Source organism: Haemaphysalis longicornis, unplaced genomic scaffold (genome assembly GCF_048455015.1).
Source record: "Haemaphysalis longicornis isolate Haplotype H1 unplaced genomic scaffold, Haemaphysalis longicornis Haplotype H1 scaffold_1, whole genome shotgun sequence".
In the NCBI taxonomy this organism is placed as follows: Eukaryota; Metazoa; Arthropoda; class Arachnida; order Ixodida; family Ixodidae; genus Haemaphysalis; species Haemaphysalis longicornis.
Genome location: NW_027526203.1, coordinates 259,397,008 through 259,419,483, shown reverse-complemented (window position 1 = coordinate 259,419,483; position 22,476 = coordinate 259,397,008). Strand labels below are relative to the sequence as shown.

The window sequence follows — 22,476 nt, the reverse complement described above, 5'->3', positions numbered from 1 at the left end:
ATTTATTTAACACCTGTTTGTGTTGTCGTTGTACTTGACGGCCACGATCACTGCCTTGTGGTCGGTAAAGTGCACAGTCAAAGGGTCTTTGAGAAGCATGCGGGCTTGGGAGAGTGAGGCGAGCGTCGAGAGGAGAAGCACCGAAGCACCGCGCCTACCCTCGCCTACACTCTCCCACACACGCGGGAGCTCCGGCGAGCTCCCGCGATGCGAGCGCCCTCACACGCCCGAGCGCGCTCCTCCTCTCCACTCACTCGCCGCTGATCCGCCCGCACCACCTGCTCCGGTTGCTAGGGGAGAGGAGGAGCACGCGCGCTCGCAGCTGTTGCTATGGGAGAGGGGGTGAGAGCGGAGAGATAACACCTGCGGGCGCGTGGACGCCGCACGGCGCCTGACATTGCTCGACTAAGAAATGCATTCGCATTTAAAACATTGCGCCGTCATAGCGGGGCCGCGTGCGCGCAAGAGAGAGTGCCGGATTGCTTTACCACCTCTGCGAAATTGACGAAAGCTGCCGTTGCCTCATTACAGGTTGTGAAGCTGGTTTGCGTGGTGCTACTTGTGTTCGTCCTGTGCTGGATGCCCTTCCAGGTCATCGTCCTGTTTTCCCAGTTTAGGGACAACGGAGCCCATAACCAACCGGTCAGTGTTACTCAAACAGGCCGTCTTACGGAATTTAGAACAATGGCGAATGCAAATAGGTTTACATAGGCAATCAATCAATCAATCAATCAATCAATCAATCAATCAATCAATCAATCAATCAATCAATCAATCAATCAATCAATCAATCAATCAATCAATCGATCGATCAATCAATAAATTTCTTATTGCTTCTTTTTTAGTCTTCACTGCGACACCTTTATTCGCTCATTTGGTGAAGTTGTTACAGAGAGGAGTTAAGGAGAGCACTAACTGATCGATAGAAAACGGTATCACCAAAAGCCATGTCTTGTTAAATATTACAAGAATAAAACAGGCATGTGAACAACAAAATAAAATAGCATTTTCCCGTTTTAATGCAGTGCGCCAGGGTAAAAATTTAGGGAATAGGAAAGTGTATTTGTATGGTAACATCTGTTATATTTGTAATGAACATAAATTCATATACCGAAAGGGCAAAACTATCAAAAGTCAACAAATAAATCAATCTTGCTATCAATCGATGAATTCTACAGTTATTTGATATTCAATTCACTAATTCGCTTTATACATCCGCACGGATATCTACATATTGCGCAATGCTCTTGATTTTGATTGATTGTAGGGTTTTAACGCGCCGACGCAACACAGGCGATGAGGCGCGCCGTAGTGGAGGGCTCCGGATTAATTTTGACCACCTGGGGATCTTTAACGTGCGCCGAAATCTCGTACACACGGGCGTTTTCGCTTTTCGCCTCCATCAGAAAAGCGGCCGCCGCGGCCGGGAATCGAACCCGCGACCTCGTGCTCAGCAGCGCAACGCCTTAGCCACTGAGCCACCGCGGCGGGGGCGCAATGCTCTTCCCAAATTTTTCGAACTCGTTCGGTTGTGTGGACGACATTTACACTCTGGCTAGACATTGTACTTAAACTAGCTAGGTCTGCTACTATTCCTGTGTCCTTTGTCTTGGTCGAGCGATATATTTCTAGCTGTTGGTGCTATTTACTTTCATCCCAGCTATAGGCCAAGTCTATTGCTTCAGTGTTAATTTTGCGCATCTTGAGTATGATACCTCATCAGGGGCATTGCATTCGCACAGCTTCTAAGTGGAGTCTCCCTTTTCTGGTGTTTTTCTTCTCTTGTTCTCCGCTTTGTTGGCGCATTCGTGTGTTGGAACAAAGCCGCCTGGAGAACACTGCCTGTAGCGTGAGCCAATTTCCACTGGGAGAAGTAGGGACGCCTGTGGTATGTCCGCCGGCGCTTGCACCTCACCACTCATCAGCGAAAAAACTATGCGTCCGAGGAGCCATGAACAAGGAGGTGCAGAACCGACACCATGCGAAGGCTGGATTAACCCTTACTCGTTTCGTATAGTTTTCGGAAAGCGGCGCTGCCCAGCGGACGGTAGAGCGGGCGGAAAGGCTAGCGATCGGGGAAGGGCAGGAGAGAGCAACGGAAAAGTGGCGGTTTCGCCATTATCCGCTGACGCTATAGACAATGTTATGCAGGCGGCGTTGGCTTAACTGTGCATTATATGTTCTGGCTTTTTTTCATCCGGTAACAACTTCTTCTCGAGTATAGTTTGGTGGCTTAATTTGCTATCTTTTTCTTGCGTTAGTGAGAATAAGTTAAACAATTCATTTAATAGGCAGATGCAGTCTGCCTGTCCGTGTCAATATATTTTTCATTCTTTTCTTCGCCTGAATATGCCTGTCTGTCTGTCGGTTGATCGATTGATCGATCATGGGTGTGTCAATTAGTGAGTTAGATAGCTGTCAATTAGTGAGTTAGATAGCTATCTAGTTAGTTCGTTAGTTAATTATTTAGTTAGTTAATTATTTAGTTAGTCAGTTAGTTAGTTAGTTGGTTGGTTGGTTTGTTAGTTAGTTAGATAGTTAGTTAGTTGGTAAGTTAGTTAGTTAGTTAGTTAGTTAGTTAGTTAGTTAGTTAGTTAGTTAGTTAGTTAGTTAGTTTTTCTTTTTCGAACTTTTTGGCTCTTCGACTGAGCTTCGTTTTTTTTTACGTTTATTAATGTTGCAGCTGCCTTCGTGGTTCTCACCGGCGTCCTTCTGGTGCACATACCTGGCGTACGCCAACAGCGCGCTGAACCCCATCATCTACGGCGGCATGACGCCTACCTTCCGCCAGGGCTTGGCGAATGTGCTGCGCTGCGGACACAAGCGCAGAACCGACTATCCGAAACGTGAGCGCCTCTGCTGCCCGGTCCACTGCTTGGCTTGGGTGCCTCAACCCGCGCTGCAAGGACAGGGTAGGACACTAGCGGGGAGTGCAAGGCCATTCGCGTCGCTTACGCTTACGAGGAAAACTAAGTGTTGTAGCTGCGGAATTTCGTGCCCCTAGGGTTGGAAAGCAATTCGAATGTGTGTAATGCTGATTTAGACAAGCAATGCATTACTCAAAATTGTTCGAAGCAAAAAAATATACGCAAGGGGCAGCAAGGGCTAGAGGGAAAGAGAGAGAGAGAGAGAGAGACTCTCTTTATCAGAGGAAAGCAGAGCGGTCTGCCGGCATGCTACTCCTGCATGCTACTATTTGGGGACGGGCAGGAGGGAATGAAAGAATACCACCTAATAATACACAATAAAGGCACCTACGAAAACAGAATATATGAGGAATATTAAGGCTTGTACCAGTTTAACTGAATATGACGCGCTCAAAAAATGCGGTGCGTCATGGGGGTGCCTTGACACCACAAAACTGACTATCGGCCCCCGTGTGGCTTTCATGACACTGTGGCTTATTTCATTCCAGTTGTGGTTTAATCCTTCCCATCGTAAAGAAAGTCTATTCTTCGGCGCGTGTAACTATAGTAACACTGCTGAGATGGAGGCGCAAGCTGTTTTGCACGTTCTGGGACCTTGGAGCATCGCAAACACTGAAGAGCTTCAGTGCGCTGACAGACAGCCGACGGTGGCTTCCCGCATATTGACGGCCCCACGCATTTCGCGGAGTGAAAATCTTCCGAGTCATGCATCAATATCATAATATACAAGCAGGCAGCCTTGCCCTTGTCCACGGAAACCTGTGCGCTTATGGTTTCCGACTAAATAAGAGGTGGGAACAGCGCACGAGCGTAAACTTCGTACAACAGCTGCTCACTTTGTTCAAGAAATTTTATAGCCACGGCTGCCAATAGTTTTTTATAAGGGGCATTTTTAACGCGAGGGCGTTATTAGGCTTATTTCCGATTTTTTTACGTGGAGGCTCGCCGTCCACTATCAGCCGAGCCCACCAAGCGTCTGCGGAAATACGTCATCGCTGCCAACCGGAAGCTACGACTGAGGTATTCAGATGCCAGAGCTCACCTGAATCTGGAAAGTGGTGCAGCGGCAATTAGAGCGTGGAAAGGAGGACGATGGTACTACGCGGAGACCAAAGATAGGAGCCGCCGCGCCTATTCAGTGAAGTTATTTCTACGCATTATCAGTGGTAGCGGGCTCAGTAGACACGGTCACCGTTCCCTCAACTGACGCCATCGCAAGAAAGCACCGCTCCCACCGGGAATGATTCCGGCAACACAGTAAAAAATGGAGCAGAAGATTGACTCCAGTCTCTCAAGAACCAGTGAAGTCATATATTATGAGCTGAAGCGAACTAACACGTTATCTAATAAGAAAGGAAACCCGGTATGTAGCGTCTAATTACACGAATTTCTCAATTACTTTTCCAAACACTCTTTCGGCGTCGAAGTAATTTTATCGCGTCGTACATCTTAACCCCAAAAGGTGGATGTCATCTGTAACTTTTTGTTTTTCTCTGCGTGTGCGTGTCAGTGTGTCCACCGCCGTGTGAGCGTAACCGCACGTTCTTTGCCAGTACCATGGGCATGCGCTGCCGAACACAGATCTGGAAGACTTGGGCAGATATTCTTTTCGAAAATATTGTATATAGTGCGTAGTATTCATAGTTTAGTCGTCATCGCGCTTCGTTTCAGGCCACCTGATCGTGTCGATCGTATCTGTGCGGTTCAAAACAGCCGAATGCAGTTGTAGGAGCGTATGTCTTTTATTGTTGTTGTTGTGTTGTACACCCCTCCTCATAATGCCAGGAAGAATCTGTTTTTATGTTTCGAGTTGTTCTCCATTTATCTCGCCTCTCTTTGACACCGCGTTTATCACAAACAACCTTTTTTTTTTCTTTCCGGTTTTTCGCGGCTCTATTGCCTCACACCAATCCCTTGTACTTAGGCTTCACTGCATTACACAATAGCATTACGGGAATACTTTTTGCATAGTTTCAAGATGATCGTTAGTAGGCTTCACTGTAGCACACTGAAGCAATTTAGAGATTTCTAAATTTTGCATTACCACTATGCAAAAATGTATTGCGGAAAAGACATTGTTCCAAAGGCATTATGAGCAGGCATATCATAATATTAAGTTCCTAGTTGCTCTTATTTTTCGTTTTCAATGTGGACGCCGTCACGATGCACACAGTAGAAGCCATAGAAACATAAGCAGAAATCTATGTAGCAGACAAAACGGAAAAATACGTTTGCCACTCCGGAAGTTTCGGGAAGCGAACTCTGCTTGTGAGGCGGTAACAGTAGCCGCTCTTTGTCATGAATCCGTTGCAAACATAATTTTACTTCAGGCCCTTTATGTCCACAAATCCGATCAGGAGAGAAAAACAGCGAAAAAAATTTATTTTGAGTAAAAGGAGATGGAGGGGATGACGATGTTGGAGAGCTTCATAGATTCTGGGTGACCCCGTCCAGGCTCCCACTGATGGCCTTCTCGATTAGGCCCACCGGGCGACGTTGCTCTGCTCCTGTCTTCTCGCTTGCCAGTCACTCTATTGTGTAGTGTTTAATTTGTGTGAAAAGGGTGTTGTTGATCGGCGATGGCTTTGCAGGAGCGATTGGGAGGGCAGGGATGTATGTGTCTTTCTCTTTTGCAGGAGGTGTTATCTAGCTGCTCCGTCTAGAGCACCAGCTTCCACTTGTCTGAATGGGATGTGTCGGTGTATGCGGTTGCAATAACTCTTGTTGACTTTTCTGGAACCTTTCAGGTGGAACTGTTGTGGGCTTCAATCTGTTGCTGTGGAAGTTTTACAGTATACATATGCTTTTCGGGCGATCGGGTGTACTCTTTCAGTCCCCAGTACGGCAGCCTTTTTTCTATTCTTTTTTTTTTTTTTTTTTTGCAGCCCGTTGGTTTTGCGATCGCTCCTGGCCGCGCTTGGTGTTTTCTTGCACGAATGCGGTAAATACCACCGCGGCGCACGCCAGAATCGGTCCTCTAACGTAGGCGTCGGCAACCGGCGCCCCGCGGGCTGCATGCGCCACGCGGCCCGCATGCGACCCGCGCGAAATTATTATGCGGCCCCCGGCAGGACGTCAGAACACCCCAGCACCTCCTCTTCTCACTTCCTGTCTGAAGGCTGACATGGCAGATTCGCCCTCAAATGGGGTTAGACAGGAAAAAAGAAAGATACCTTTCAGATGGCATTGTCCCACATCTTCACACTTCGCCAGAATATTGTTAATTATTGTGAATTATTATTATTTTTCTTTACGAAGCAAAGCCACCCCCCCCCCCCCCCGCTTCCCTCGTTTGCCGTCCGGCCCCCGCCGCCGTGTTGAATTCATGCAACTCGGCCCTCTGCCTTAAAAGGTTCCCGAGCCCTGCTCTAACGCATGGCGATGTTTACGGCGTTGTGTTCCTTTGCCGCGTCTGAAGACCGCAAGTAATGGTTCCTCGCAATAATGCTACTCGCTGTTTCTTTTACTGTTAATTTACGATAAATTGTGGCGCTTCTCTGCTATTCAAAGCGATCATATCTGTCCGGATCGAAGTAAGCCGAGTCGCTCCTGTGGCGCGAAGTCCTTTTTGCGGGGCTGAGCGCGTAAAAATACTTTCCGCCCTGTCCTCTTGTTCTGCGCTGTTTACGCAACACGGGACCGGACAGAAAATAGAGGCATGTTGACACGGAATGAACCATGCCTGTGTCATTACTGCATGCTTTTGTATGCTGATATATTCGGCAAACTAATTGAATTCATTAGGCTATTCCTGTAATCCTTTTTTTAACTACTGTGTGATGAGCTGAACCCAACATTTATTCATATTTGTACCACAGGCGATAAAATCATGCCTCAATTGCATTTAAAAGCAGTTTCTTCTCCGACAAAGCCACCCTTAGGTCACGAGTGTCAGGTTCATTGGTCTCCCCAAGCGGATACATTACGCGACAGCCCTACTTAATGGAGTAGCGCAAAAGCTCACAGAGGGTCGCTTGGCTCGGCATTTCTCGCGTGCAGGTCATATTGAACGAGCACAAACGAATTCACGGTCGCGGATGATTGCTCAGATCTGTTTGACTAGCGAATTAAGCGGCTCTTGCGACAACAAAGCTGGCTGTTTTCGCACAGCCAAAAGCTCTTTCCCAATACCTGCTTCTGTGTTAGCTTCGATTCCCGCTTCGCAATGACAGAGCTTGGTGGTGCGCGGTGCTAGAATTGACTATGTAGCGCTGGTCTCGTGCCGACGGCCGAGGTGAGAGAAAAAAAACTCGCGCTCGCTAAGTAAATCGGCTTAATGAAAACAGGATATGAGAATCGACAGTGTCACGAGGGCAACAAAGGCCTTACCCTTTGATTGTTCAGCGACAGGCCGATAGAGCGTCAACCTAGCTATGGTGGCCCTGTCGTATTGCTTTGATGGTTGGTCTTATGGGCTGTGCTGCGTTGTCCAAGCTTCCCCCTTTTTGACCTTAAAGAGAAAATATTCTTGCATGCGGCCAGATTGTGTTTTTATTTACGTCTGCCTGATTTCAATATGTGTAAATGTCTGTGCATTTTGGCACGTTACAGCGACACCGTATCATATACGGCCGTCGTAATGCGGGATTTCTGGGTTCACTACTGTTTTGATGGTTATGAAGCTGCCGTGACCTATAGGCCGCATAGAATATGCCGTGACCGTATAGAATATGCAAGTAGGTCCGCGCGCATGTACTTGCTGGCAAATTTTACAGAAGTAGCTGGTAAAGCTGACTGTTGCAGGACATCGTAAGGTAGATCATCACAAAAATATCCGCGGCAAAGTCAACTTTACTGAAATCAGTGCAGTAATATCTACAGTCAAACCCCGTTATAGCGAACTGTAATATGCGCCGCGATTAGTTCGATACATTTAATAATTCAATATAGCCGAACCCGTCTATAACTAACTTATTTTTTTTTGTCGTGAGTTTGCAATACGCGGGACCCCCCTCCCCCCCTCCCCCCATTGCCATTCCCCTACATAACGGAACGAACACATAAACTATGCCACTACCTTATACAACACAATCCATTCATTGCAGGCATTAAAGCTACTTTCCGCCTTAACTGCCTACTTCGCAAAAAAGGGGTGATTTTGCTCTCACTTTCGTTTTGGCGGCACGAACTCACACCGCATTCTCTACACGAGACATCGTTTGCACCAGTTCAAGTCCGTGTCCTTCAATATGGAAGCAATATTGGCGGAGAACATCGACTGGCAAAAGCGCTCCATAAAGCGTCGGTCGGCTTTACGTTGTGACCTCCCAAGTCTCTTCAGGGCTTTCACCAGCACCAGCTGCCATGACATGGGTGACGGTGCGTGCGCGCGAGGGGCTGACGGCAACATCGTTATCAGCACTCAGGAAATCCTCGAAGGACACCCTTTCTAGCACAGCATCTGGAACGTTGGCGAGCTCTTCGCGCAGTTATCCGGTGATGCCGTCTTGGTCCGGACTCGCTGACTGGATGGGCTACGTCGTGAATCTCGTGCGTCGGAAACAGTTACGGAAGCTGTCGAGCGTCACGCCGGTGCATGCGAGGCTCAACATCTCAATCGTGTCCAATCAGTATCTCAATAGCCGCTCCAAGGCCGCGCATTTCGCTGGCAATTGTAGGCGCGCCGAGTTCGATATATCCGATGTGAAACTTCGGTATAAGGAATATGCTTCGCATGCATTTTCGTAACGGATTTGCTTTTGTACGACATATAGCGTAATTCGCTCCATCCGGGTTCGTTATAATCGGGTTTGACTGCAACTCGGTAGTACCACCCCCAGCAACACCCGGACTTTCATTTCCAGAGCATGACGACAGCCTCTCTCAGAGATTTCCGACCACTCTTGTCGCGGGTTGGCGAGTTCATCCTCCGCCTCCAAATTTTAGTACTTTATCCCTCCATCCGGTCTCTGATCTTCTTCTATTTTCTTTGCCGTCCCTCTGTCTTAGTAGCCCTTGCGTTAAACTAATGATCCACCAGTTGTCCATCATTCGGACTACACGCCCTGCACAACGCGTTACGCCTTAGGCCTAATTTACTTTGAATATCTTCTACCCGCGTTAGTTTTTTTACACATAACGCTTTTTGCTTGTAGTTAAGTGTTACTCCTAGCATTCTCCTTTCCGTGTATCCTTAGGACAACCAAACCATACATTCAAGGTGCTTAATCATAGCTCTAATTTCTGCCCGTTATGCCAACACCGGAACTACATCATTGGTTGGGTACAGGTCTTTTAGTTACAGAGACAATTACTGCTCACGATTAGAGAATACCTACTTAATGCAGCCCAGCCCACCCAAATTGCTTCTTTAATTTATATGGCGTCATATGAATAAGCCCTAGCAGTTTGTTCAAGGTAGTTATAATCACTGACTTTCCAAGTATTTCGTTACGTACATTGAAGGGGTGTTTCTCTGCACGTTTGCCTAACATATTCTACAATTTTTTGTATTCATTAATTATCTTGAAACCAAGCTTCCTAATTACATTTCTTGCAGCATGTCCTGTGAGTCTGGCCTAAATTAACACAACATTGTCATTTGCAAATTAGTGCTGAAGCATTCCCCGTCTGTCTGTAACCCTGATCTTTCGCAGTAGCGTTTATTAAACATTCAATTCAAGACAGGACTTAAATACAAGACAGGACAGGAGATCAAGTACAGGAAGGAGATACAAATCAAGACAGGAGAGAATCTGCCTGCTTATTTGTTGACACCCTTCCTCATAAGAAAATTCTTGGTTTTTTTTTTATGAAGAAATATAGTACCAGTTCACACTTCGTAAACGTGCTCAGACAGCGCAACGTAGTGCTCCCTTAGCGCATGATCTTTTATTTATTACCCTGCAGCAGTAGAGACCACTTGAACAAATGCTTTCGTTAGCTATAAATGCCACTTACAAAGGTTTGCTAAATTTTGTAGTTTTTTCAGTGACTGGTTGATGGCGTGGAAACGAAGAGGGGGGAAACGAAACGGGTGGGAGGGGATTGGCGTTTCTCCGAAAGCGCGGGCACATATCTTCACCGGCGTTTTCTTTTTTTGTAATTATTACCTCTATCAACTCATCGAAGGTCCTATTACAGCACTGACTTTGGGACCCTTGTCTGTAGTGTTTTTACTTATGTACTTTTTTTACGCACTTCAATAAACTCCTTCTTCTTGTTGCGCAGTGTCTTCCGTGGCTACCGCCTTGTTGCTTGTAAAGTCGTGTACGCTTCGCTTTTTTTTATGGTCACGTGGAGGGAGGGCGACGCCGTCGTTCGGCTCAAAAGTGAGCGTATTACATTATATAGGGCCGCGCCTTTGCGGCACTTCGGTAACTGGCATCAAGTAGTCGCTGGAGTGGCGCAGGCGCCCGCACAGGCACTTCATAAAACCGTACAAGGAGGAATGATCCCCATTTTTCAGTAAAGACGGTGCATCTTCTTAGGCTACACTCTTAGCCAAAAAGAACGAAAAAAGGAGTAACTACAGTCGTTAGTCCTCGCGAGCGACCGTTGCTCCTCAAGAGGAGTAACTCTGGGAGCGTGCGTGCCGTGTGCATAATTCCCGGAGCAAATGTTGGACCCCGCCGATCTAGAGAGCAACGGCAGGACGAAAAGCCGAGCAGTTACTCCCGCCTGTAATGGCGTCGCTGCTATGCGATCGGCCGCATATGTCTGTTCAGTTTCATAATTTGCGAACAAACATAGCTGCCAACAGAGAATCTTTTATATAGTGCCATAAGAACAAGTATTAGTTTAAAAAAAAAAAAAAACAGCGCCTTGTCTAAGTGAAGAGGCGGCTCGTGGCACGGAGCGGCGATGTGCGATAGACCATAGCCTCCTGTATAACCGGAGGCTATGGATAGACAAACGCCTCTTGCTCAGATTAATACGAAGTGTCCCGCAGCTCGATCTCGCGAGTGATAATGCAGGTAATTAAGAGACTCCGCGCACATGACACAGTGAGGCAGGTGTTAGTAAAAAATCATTAACCTTACTCACTAAGTGTGGTGAATATACATGTTTATACTGACTGACAAATGTCTACAACAACAACTGCAGGAAATCGTAAGCGCACACTACAGGTATCAGCGCTTTGCTGTTAGCTTTCATTAGCGGGACATAAATGCCTTTCGTATAAAAGCAATGACAATTTCTGTACAGCCGTAAGACCCTGCTGCATTTTAGAGCCCCATCTACCAACGCTACTTGAAGAAGTCAGCAGCGCCGAAATTTGTTTTGTCTACACAGCAACCTAAGCCCTGTTCTCCTATTATTTCTCTCGTACAGACAACCATGAACTCGCACGTACGAGGCCAAAGAACGTTGGGTTAAGTTGCAAACTTAAGAAACTTGTTATTTTTTGCCGACACGGGTACGTCGTTAGACCACTCAGCCTCCTGCCGTGACGAGGGCGGTTCATTTTCTTTTCTTTTACGAGGAAAAACTATGCTTGTGAGCTTGTAGTTGCAGTCGAAGCTCAGCAATATTATTTAGAGTTAAAAGATCGCAAATTACAAGCAGTTGCATTGCTGGAATTTCGGTGCCAGCAATAAACGCAACGACGGCGAGTTCAGAGTACCAAACGTTTTGCACTCCACTCCACGTTTTGCACGTGCTAGGGGGCCGAACGGAGCTGTCATCCTTCGCATGAGCTCTGTGATTTTCCTGCGCTAGCGCCGACAATCCTTTGTTTCACCTGTTCCTGGTCATCGATCAAGCTTCCTAAGGTCGAGATCCACCAGAGGAGACCACCCGCATGCAGATCCATCCATCTGCTGCCGTTCACTGAACGCAGCTCCGGCCGCGCTGCCCACGGCGGTAAGCCTAGTGGTGGCTGCGGCGAGGCATCATCTCGCGGTGATGACGTCACCCAGCGGGAGTGTGCTCTCGGGCGAGGCGAAAAGCCCAGCGCCTGCCCAGGGAGGTGCCGCATACGCTGCGGGAACAGCAGTGCGAATGATTACCATGGTTGAAGGCGAGACTATCTCGGCACAAGAATACGAAGACGACAGCGGATGGCTCCCCAGCCATCAGCGAAAGTTCGGTCGCACCCTGGCGCAACTCAAGCAGGACGCCAAGTGCCTGGCAGATGTCTCGGTCCAGGAGCCAGGCTCATCATCACACCAGTCACGTGAATGCATGAGGAAACAACCTCCGCAGCACCGCCCCAAGTACCCTCGCCTACCCAAGGACGACATCAAAGTCGTCATTCGTCCTCGAGAGGGCCTGAATCTCACACAGGTGAGCGAGGCTCAGCTGCGCGACAGCATTCTGCAGTCTGCGGGCTTCACATTGGCCCAAGCCTCGGAAGACATCCTACGCTCCAATCCTGAACAAAACATCCTAATCATGAGTACGCCAGCGCTCGCTCGAGCGGAAAAATATGCAAAGATCTCCGAGTTGAAAACAGGAGAAGCACAGTACGCTGCTGTGGCTTATACCACGTCACCGGAGGATTCAGTGAAACGAGTCATCCATAACGTACCAAGCTACGACTCGGCAGAAGACATAGCGAGAAGCCTAATCTACTCGAGGAACCCCACAGCGTTGCACGCCAGAAGAATGGGGTAGACGAACTCGGTGATTATAGCATTTGCGGGTACAAAAGTGCCCTACTTTGTCTACTGCCGCGGAGCAGAATACCGGTGTTTCCTGCACAAAAAGAAACACAAAGTGTGCGCAGTATGCGGCAAAGTCGGACATCGCATGGACGTCTGCCCGTACCCAGACAAGTCCTTCTGCGGAGCATGTGGTCTTGCAAATCCCATGGAGGAACACGAGTGTGTGGTGAAGTGTGCCTTGTGTGGGCAAGGACATCCTACAGGGGACAAAAAGTGCAAACAGCGCTACAAGACACCTTACGTGTTGAGGCAGCGCGAATGGCTCCGACAGCAAGGCCTCCAGCATCAACGACGCGGCAGTGGAGTCGAAGAAACCAGAGGACAAAAAGAGACAGAGCACTCAGAAGCCTTCCCGCCTAGGCACCCCCGCACAACATGGAGGGAGCTGGACGACGCTCACGCTCCCAGTCCAGAAGGAGGGGACGACAACAACGCAGCGCCTCACGCTCGGCATCTCAGAAGAACAAGATGGAAGGTAGCCTCGACGCTAAGGTGAGTTGGGCAACGGCAGCCTCCCAGGGTAATACCGCACACAAAGAAACAAGTACGAAGAGAAATGATACCCCACCCCTTGCAGACGAGGAAATCACTCGCATTCGACAAACCCTCGAATGGGTTCTAAAGGAAAACAGGCAGCTTAAAGCTGAAATTGCTATGCTGAAGCGTAACCAGAAAACTGCAGCTAACGTAACTGTCCTCACGCCCTCTCCACCAACTGCCAACATCGTGTGCGCCTCCGAAAACACCTCTCCTCCGATTAAAAGGAAAGCCGCGGATATTCGTCAGGGCACCGCCCAACAGCAAGACCTCTTGAATCTGGAAAATAATCTCGTAGGCCAAATCAACAAAATTGGCAGCATTGTTACGGCCTTAGCCGACACCTTCACTAAGCAGCAGGAAGCCTGGAGCGCCAAATTTGTCGCCATAGAAGACACCATCACACGTATAAAACAGACTACATCCAACGCGGGCCCACAAAGGACAACAAAAATGTACATGCGTCCCCTTAATCTTGTAGCGGAAGGACCCAAGAAATCTGAGTCTACTGGCGACCGTCATGGAGCAGAACCGCAATAAAACATATCGAATTTGGCAATGGAACTGCCGAGGTTTCAAAAAGAAACGAGGAAATTTGCAACAATACATCAACATGCTCACACCTAACAATCCTGATGTTATAACCCTTCAAGAAACTAATGGCCAGGCGAAGCTTCCGGGCTTTAGCCCATTCAGTTCCTCCCCCTCGTTGGCGCACAGGAAAAAACGTGTGGGAGTTACAACCTTCCTTCGAAGAAATATCCCAGTCATCCAGCATTCAACGGACATCGAGGAACCAGAAAATGTGGTAACTGAAATTATGTCTGGGCGGAAACAAGGCGGAGGTAGTCTCTTTGTTTTAAATGTGTATAGCAGCCCTAGTAAGACACACTCCTTCTCCAAGCTTCTCAGAAAAACTATGAACCTAGCCAAACGTCAACCTGTGGTTGTCCTTGGTGACTTTAATTCCCCACACCCGGCGTGGGGATACCCCAAAGAGGTCAAAAAAGGAAGAATATTATGGGAAGATGCGCAGTCATAAAGATTGACCCTGCTCACTGACCCTACATACCCCACAAGGGTGGGTAACAGCGTCACAAGAGACACCACCCCGGACCTCACTTTTACAAAAAATATCAAGGAGGCCATCTGGAACAACACGCGTAGAAACCTCGGAAGTGATCATTTCATAGTCGAAACAATTATCCAGACCGGACCAGCTAAATCAATGGGCAGACGACATATGATTACCAAGTGGGACACATTCCGGAAATTACGAGAAGCAAATGTAGAACCAGATGGGGCAGCGATCGAAGACTTGGATGAGTGGATTTCGGAGCTACAAAGCCATGTTGACCTGGCCACACACATTATACCCGGAGAGCCAGACTTATGGCAGGCTGACTCCAGACTTCTACACATGTGGGAGGCTAAAGGCAACATCCAGGCACGGCTCCACAAGCAGAAACTGAATCGCCCCCTTCGCAGGAGATTAGCAAGACTGAATCGGGAAATTGAAGCACACGCTAACTATCTCACGAATTAGCAATGGCATACTGTATGCGACCGCATGGATTGCCCAATGGGTAAAAATCAGCACGTGGAATACGTTAAGAAGCCTCCTAGACCCAAACGGAGGTAAAACGGTACAGCGAAATAACCTGCTCGCACTCCTACATACATATGGCGGTGATGACCAGCAACTTTTGCAAACTATTAAGGACCTCTACATTCATGTACCTCACACGGTACATGAACCAGTGCTGGGAACGAGGGCAAATCCCGCCCGCCTGGAAAACAGCTAAGATCTCCATGATACCGAAACCGGGCAAGGAACTCAAGTTGGAGAACTTACGGCCTATTTCTCTTACGTCTTGCCTGGGCAAGCTTCTGGAGCACGTGGTGCTGAATAGGTTGTACAAGCACATGAAGGAAGAAAAATGTTAGGAGGGAGCATGACGTCACGCGGCCCAGCTTCGGCAAGCCAACCTCCTCTGACGCCGCTTTCTCCTCTCCTCGAGCTCCTCCCGCGCAATGCATTATGGAAAATCCACCACGCTCAGGCCCGCGGTAGCATTTAGTGGCTCCGGCTGGCCGCCGGTGGAGATGGAGGCGAGCTGGGCGAGCGCCGTCGCCGAAAGCGCCGTACAAGATTGTTCGCCAGCGTTGCGCTCCAAGCTTCGTATCGGGGAAGTACTGCCGCTGTCGCTGTTCAAAGCAAGGCGAGACTTCGATCGCATTCTTAAGAAGCACCCACACGAGCTGCAAGCCGAATTTCACTTCTGACGTTGGATCGCTCCAACGCGCCGCCGTAAACATTCACAAGCATGGAGCGGCCTACAGCTGCGCGGTGTTTGCCAGGTGTGCTGTGACGTTTGCGTTTGGCATTCTGCTGAGTTATCGCGCGTACCGAGTGTCGTGTCGGCGGGGAGGTGGTGAGAGATTAGCTTTGGTTTCGCTCGCGCGCGCTTTTGCATACGTTCGCCTTTTCGATCGGTGCTCCGGCGTGGTGGTGCGTTTTTATCTACTTCAGTGCACTGGAAAACAAAGGGTTCAGAACCCTTATGTTGGGTGTGACCACCTCGCGTCGCAAGCAGTACGCCGGCTGTTTGTCCGCTGAGGACCGCTCGATCGGTGCGATACGTATATATAAAAAAAAACGAATGCTAGATTACGTCTGGGAGAGACCTTGCTGAATTTTGGACTGACTGCGCCTTGGTAATAAATGGTTAAAGAAAGGGTTGAAATGGTTGATCTTTTCAACTTTGCCTGAGCGGCAAAGTTGAAAAGATCATATCCACTTCTGCACGCGGCGGCGGCACACAGCTCTCCGACTGCGGCGTGAACTTCGACGGGTCCGAAAGCTCGAGTAAACAAAGATGTTTTCTGCCTCTCCCGTACGACCACTTTGCCCGCACGATCAGGCCGCTGCGCGTTTCGGGTTGCAGGCAGAGCTGCGCGCAACGACTCGTCGCCGAAACTCGAATACGCGGACGTCCCGGCAACCAAACGGATAGGCGCACGCACGCAGCCGCAGCGTCGGCGAAGGGCCACATGAGGCGCAAAGAACTACCGCTTGCCTGTCACGTGAATAGAACACCTCCCATCAGTCTTTCCTTTTTATTTTTTATGACTAGGCTTCACGATTGTCACGTGACGCTCCCTCCTAAACTTTTCTTTCCTCCATGGTACAAGCACATGGAGACAAACCACTTGTTTCCTCACACGATGGTGGGTTTCAGGCCCAAGCTTTCCACGCAAGACGTTATGCTGCAACTAAAACACCAGATCTTGGACATTCTAGGTTCGGACCTTGACACTAGAGTTATACTTGGACGGGACCTCACCAAGGCATTTGACAACGTCAGACACGATGCCATTCTATAGAATCTGGCCGAGATTGGAGTCGGGCGCGGTGCCTATGCATACATCAAGGACATTCTGTCTCATCGCACGGCACGTCTCCCCCTGGGAGGATTGGAATCGGAGCTCATTCAAATGGGGAGTCAGGGCACACCACAGGGATCCGTACTGTCGCCCTTCATCTTCAACGTCGCCATAATCAAGCTGCCTCCACTCCTAGAGGATACCCAGGGAATCCAACATAGCCTCTACGCAGATATTACAATCTGGGCGACTGGAGGCAGTGATGGGGACCTGGAGGAAAGGCTGCAGCAAGCTGCCGATGCAGTCCACGCCTACATCACCCCGAGAGGTCTTGCCTGCTCACCTCAAAAGTCGGATATCCTTTTCTACCAACCTCCCAAACAGGGAAGAAGAAAGAAAGACGTCCCGAACATTCAAGTGCATATACGGGGCAGCCTGATTCCACGCGTCGAGTGCATTCGCGTACTCGGCTTTCGTGTTCAAGCAAATGGAGCCAACACAGCTACTATATCGACGTTGAAATCTAGTGCGGAGCAAATCAGCCGATTTATAGCCCGCATAGCTAACAAACACCACGGCCTCAAGGTGGCAAATTTGCTGCGCCTGGTTCATGCTTTTATTATAAGTCGCATCATATACGTGGCTCCTTTTCTGAACTTCAAAAGAGCAGAAATAGAGAAGCTCCAGTGCATCATCCGGAAAGCCTACAAGCAAGCTGTAGGAATACCCGTCATGGCATCCACGGAGCGCTTCCAAGCAATGGGGGTGCACAATACCCTGGAAGAGCTAGTAGAAGCACAAAGGATGGCGCAGCTGCACAGGCTCTCGTGCAGCGAGACTGGCCGCACAATTCTAAGGTCTCTGCGCATCCCCTTCGCTTCTCAACACGGTATCAAATGCTCTCTGGATGACTGACAGCACTCGATCATACATCCATTGTTCTCCCATACCACGAAATATGCACCCGGATCATCATCAAGACAGAAGAACCGCCAGAGCTTCTGCACTTCACCGGCAGCTGTGCGGGAACTGTTGTGCCAGAGTGCCTGGCCCAAATGCGTTGCACGAGGCGACGCGCCGACAGCGAGGCTGAGTCACGCCTCTCCCTTTCGCCGCTGCGGCGCGGCCGAATCCCGCATCTCAGAACGCTGCGGCGCGGCCGAATCCCGCACCTGAGAACGACCAAACAAGGGCATGTCGCTACGCCCGGAGGCGAGGTCACGGAGACGGCGGGGGCATCGCCCTCCCTTTCCCCATTGGGGGCGCAGCAAAATCCTTGTTTGTGTTTTACCAGTGTTTGCACCCATGTTTTTTACGTGTTACTACACTATTCGAGAACTCCTACTCCCATACATATACATACACGTATATATATATGTATGTAGCAAACCAGAATGGGAAATGAGGGGCTCGTTGAATTAGGACAAAAATAAGGGTAGGCAGTCAAGAAAGCCAAGAATGCAAAGGGGAAAATGTTGTATGTCAATTTATTTTCATTGAAACAGATAGAGTTTTTTGAAAGACACAAAGAAAGCGGAGAAATTTAAGCCCGCCGGGTGGGATCCGAACACACGACCTCCAGAATACGCGTCTGGTGTGATGACCACTACGCTACCTGCGGGGATGTGCTCCTTTCCACGGGTATTTATGCTAAGGTAACTGCTTTTTGAAGTAGCAGCCGGCTACTTGAGGTGGTAGTCGACTGCCACCTCCCCACTCTGTACGCGTGTTCTTCTTCCTTTATTTCTTTCTCACGTAAATTTAAAAATGTTAACTTGACTAACCCTAGTAAAGAGAGCCTAACCATTCCCCTATGCCTCCTTTGCCGTTGTAGATTGCCGGTAGATTATATATATATATATATATATATATATATATATATATATATATATATATATATATATATATATATATATATATATATATATATATATATATATATATATATATATATATATATCAGTGTGTCGAACCGAAAAAAATACCGGTTCGGTTACGGTTCTGGTTCAGGCGAAACCATTTAGTTCCGGTTCAGTTCCGGTTCGACAAAATCATGTACCGAACCGGTTCACGAACCGGTTCGGGAGCTTGAACCGGTTCGCGTACCGGTTCGATGAGTTGAATTATCACGAAAATTAGAAAAAAAATATTTAGTTGTTTAAAACGACAGTCAAATCAAAATACAAACAAAAATTGAAAATGCTGCTCGTCCCCAAGGGCAGTGGCGCAGTTGCAAAGCAAACTTCAAACAATTACGAGATATTAGAAAAACAGATGAAGTGGCGACGACTTCCCACCTACTTTCTCGCCCCGACTATATGTTGTCCTAGCGACTATTCATAAAGCCACCGGCAAGAGATATGACGGTGGGATATATTTTCTGCCCATTCCTTTTTTGTTGAAATCGCAATCGTCGCTATGGAATCGCCCATCACAACAACCTTGAAGCCTTAAATTTAGGCCTGCGCACTGGCGCGTTCAAATACCAGCGCGTAATACCAATGGCGCACATTTTTTATAGTGGTGACAAAATAGAAAAATGCTACAACAGGCACATAAATACTACCAATGAATTAGATTATTTGCTCACCCTGAATACGTTGTTAGCTGCCACCTTATAGAATGTATTAGCCACACTTTTGTTAGAAGTAAGTTTTAGTTAACGCTCAGTCACTGCATTATTGCTCTGACCACTGCAATTCCTTTTTAGATAGCTATACCGCATGTGTCTATTACAATCGGTATGTCATCGTACCGCCTGACCCCCGGCCATCGTTCCGTGCGTTACATTGCGGAATCTTATAACAGCTTATGCTGTTACACAATGAAAGGGAAATTTCACGCGCGGAGCATGAGATGGGACTTTTTTAGGTAGACATTCTTTAATTCGTCCACAGCAGTACTCCCCTCCGGAACGAGTAGCAGTAGAAGTAACGCCGCGAGTTGGGCAGTTAGTACAAGAGCACCTTCGAGAAAAAGCAGATCTGAAAGATTCAAAACTGAGGAACAAGCAGAAAAGATGATCGCTGGGCGAATGGGACAGTGGGAAATACCGGCCTGCCTTTCTGCACGTGTCATCATCTTTATTACTGTTTCTGCTTCCAAGACAAGGTCGAGGGCTGCAGTTTCTTGCCAAAGGGTTAAGTGCGCACCTTAATAGTTTTCTTTGACCTATCTGTTGTTATTTGTATCTGTAAAAAACAGAACTTGTCCACTGTACTGTCCTCACAAACTGACCACTAAACTGACTTCCTTCGCACTGCTGACACGTTTGGTTGGGAAAGGCAGGGCAAACATCCACGTTCTGGTGTTTTTTTTTTACTTATTCGGTTTTACTTATTTTTTGAGCAATATTTTAAAACAATGTGATTCTCCTTTTCTTTTATGTTGTTTTCCATGTAAACACACACAAAAAAAACTGGCGGATTTGATGCCCCGTGTTATATCGCTGTTGCGAGGCGCAGCTTATGTTGCAGGCCGGCAGACGTATTTTAACCAGCTGGTGATATTAAACGTGGATTAAAACCTCGATAAACGGAGGTTCTCGATTTCCATCTACTTCAGAAAAACGGTCGTGGGGAAGGGAAATCGAGGCCACTTGTGGTCAGCAGCAAACGGCTTAGCCACTACAGCTCCTGCAGTCCAACTTGTCTAGTATTAACAGTTTGCCGGTGTCGGACCTTTTAAACAAATTATGAAATGCAAAAAGCTTGCACACATCGGGTGTAAGCTTCGCTGTTGCGCAGTGGAGCACTCCTGCAGCCTGATTGCTCCAATTAAGTGGCAGCTAGGGAAAAGCAAAGTCGCTTTATATCCCCTGCAAGCTGCTGAGAATGACGTTTCATTTGGTCAGCTTGCCCTACGTTCGCGCTTCAAGTAGCGACAGACCATTTCTACATTGGTGCTCATTCATTTCCCCTGTTGTCACATAGAGCGTGACAGTGTTCAATTGTCTGGAGGGGAAAGTGCGTGAGCGGGTACGAAGTTGATGGTACGTGAAAGAAAAAAAAAGGCCTGAATTTCATTGACTGTGCAATATCAACAACGGAGGGTCGAACCGTTTCGGCATGAACCGGTAACCGTTATTTCTTTTTATGTTCCGTTCCGGTTCGGGTTCAGCGTGCTCAAAAAATAACGGTTCGGGTTCGGGTTCAGTTCCGGTTTTCGGTTCGGTTCGGTTCCGGTTCGACACCCTGATATATATATATATATATATATATATATATATATATATATATATATATATATATGTGTGTGTGTGTGTGTGTGTGTGCGCGCGCGCGCTTACGTGCTAGCGGGCGTGAGTTTGTTGCAATAGCTCAGGAGCTCCTTGTGAAAACGCAGTGCAGAACCCATCCCCACCTCGCCGCTAAATATTTTCCACTGCCACGTATGCAGCAGCCCTCCTGGCAACAATTAACCCGTTTTTTCTATGGTTTCTAGGGTTTCTATGTAAATTGTGGGTAACTGTAGGTATTTCGGGGCTTTTTCCTGTTTCCGGTTATTGCGCCATTTACACCCGGAAGAAAAAATAATAATCTTTTTCTCCCCCATGGAGGCCGAACAGTCTTTTGCCACTCAAGGCCGAAATGTTGTATTGGCTACTGCTCATTGATGTTAAAGTTTTCCTAAGAAAATCAGTTTTTATGACAACAGCGCCGGCCATATCAAGTAAGGGGTTTTATAGACTTGGCGAGTTCGTAGGATTATCTTAACCACCTCCTTTCGTATTATAGCCATTATTCACTGCTTCATTGTACGAACGTTACAAAAACGGATCCTACAACCGGCGCTTTCATGCTGCGTGAAACAAAAATCTTTTACAATGAAAGTACACTCAGGAGAATAGTAAAACATCCTGCCGTCCAAGTTATCTATGTTCTGCTTGCGCCTTGCTGGTCGTCGGGCTTACTTTTATTTTTCTTAGCATTGCTAACTGGGTGACGCTAATGTTTCTGTGACCGCAGGCTGGTCGGTGCGATCCCGGCTGACCCTGACAACTGGACCGAACGCAGCCAGCGCCGCTCGTCCGTTGCGGCTGTGCGCCAAGACCTCCTACTCGGGAACCTCGTCTACCGCCCTCCTGCTGACCGCGCAGAGAGTCACGCCACCGCCAGCGTCGCGCTGCCCGTGCCGCACAGGCAGGCTCTGCGCCGCCACCGACGTGTGATAATAAAACCCAAAGAGTCCTCGATATTTGCCTCGTGATTTAATCGAGCATCGTCGGCATTGAAAGAAAACCAAAATAACACAAAAAGACACGGGAATCGAAAGATATGCTAGCCTATTTGGTTACTTCGGTGCAAACTAGGCTCGTCCGACCGTACCTTTACGGCATCCACCGCCGTGTCACCGATGTGCACAAGCGGCCAATGAGCACGGCGAGCTCCTAAAGACAAGCGTACACCACGCGCTAACGACTGCATCCATTCGGGCTCTCCTCCCGCCCCCGAAAGGGGCGTACAAAAGGTCACGACAGTGAGCGCAGGACAGAGAACGTGTACACTGAGCACAAGACTTGGCACGCTCCCTTTTCATCCAAGTGGTCGTGCCCTACCAGGACAGGCAACAAAAAAAAACCCGGGCCATTTCGACTAAGTTTAAACCTGAGGAAGGGCGAAGCACGCAGTGTATAAGTGTATTAGTGGCGCCTTGGCGTTTTTGCCAACGGAAATGAAACCATTTGGCGGTAGATGTATACAGCTTTGCTGTAAAAGTCTCTTGTCTTTGAAGCACGAAGCTTTCTAGCGCAGGCCCAAACGAGTGTCCCGATTTTTTTTTTTTTTAGTACGCGTTACGACGCGCTCCAGGGTGAGGCGTAAACGAGTGTCCCGATGTTTTTCTACCACGCGTTACGTTCTAGCGCAAGGCGTAAACGAGTTTTCCGGTGTTTTAGTAGCGTGAGTACATGCGACGACGAATCTGACGACGATGACAGGAGACGCTAACAGCCCCAGCCCCTAAGGGGCGTCGCCCCTAAAACACAGTGGACAATGTCAAGGAACCCAAACGTTTAT

The 22,476-nt window shown here is 48.2% G+C and overlaps 1 protein-coding gene across 2 annotated transcripts in view; it reads left to right on the top strand.

Moving 5' to 3' along the window:
• The window catches only part of LOC144169481 (substance-K receptor-like), a 340,849-nt gene extending 319,206 nt beyond the window's left edge, over window positions 1-21,643 (top strand). Inside the window, exons 5-7 of one of the 2 annotated variants that reach the window (XM_077698669.1) lie at window positions 532-642; window positions 2,684-2,912; window positions 21,427-21,643. In XM_077698669.1, the coding sequence (XP_077554795.1) occupies window positions 532-642; window positions 2,684-2,912; window positions 21,427-21,629 (543 nt within the window). In that variant the 3' untranslated portion in view covers window positions 21,630-21,643. The remainder of the gene's footprint in view (window positions 1-531; window positions 643-2,683; window positions 2,913-21,426) is intronic. The other variant, XM_077698676.1, reaches the window with a different exon arrangement.
• Window positions 21,644-22,476: the final 833 nt, after the last annotated feature.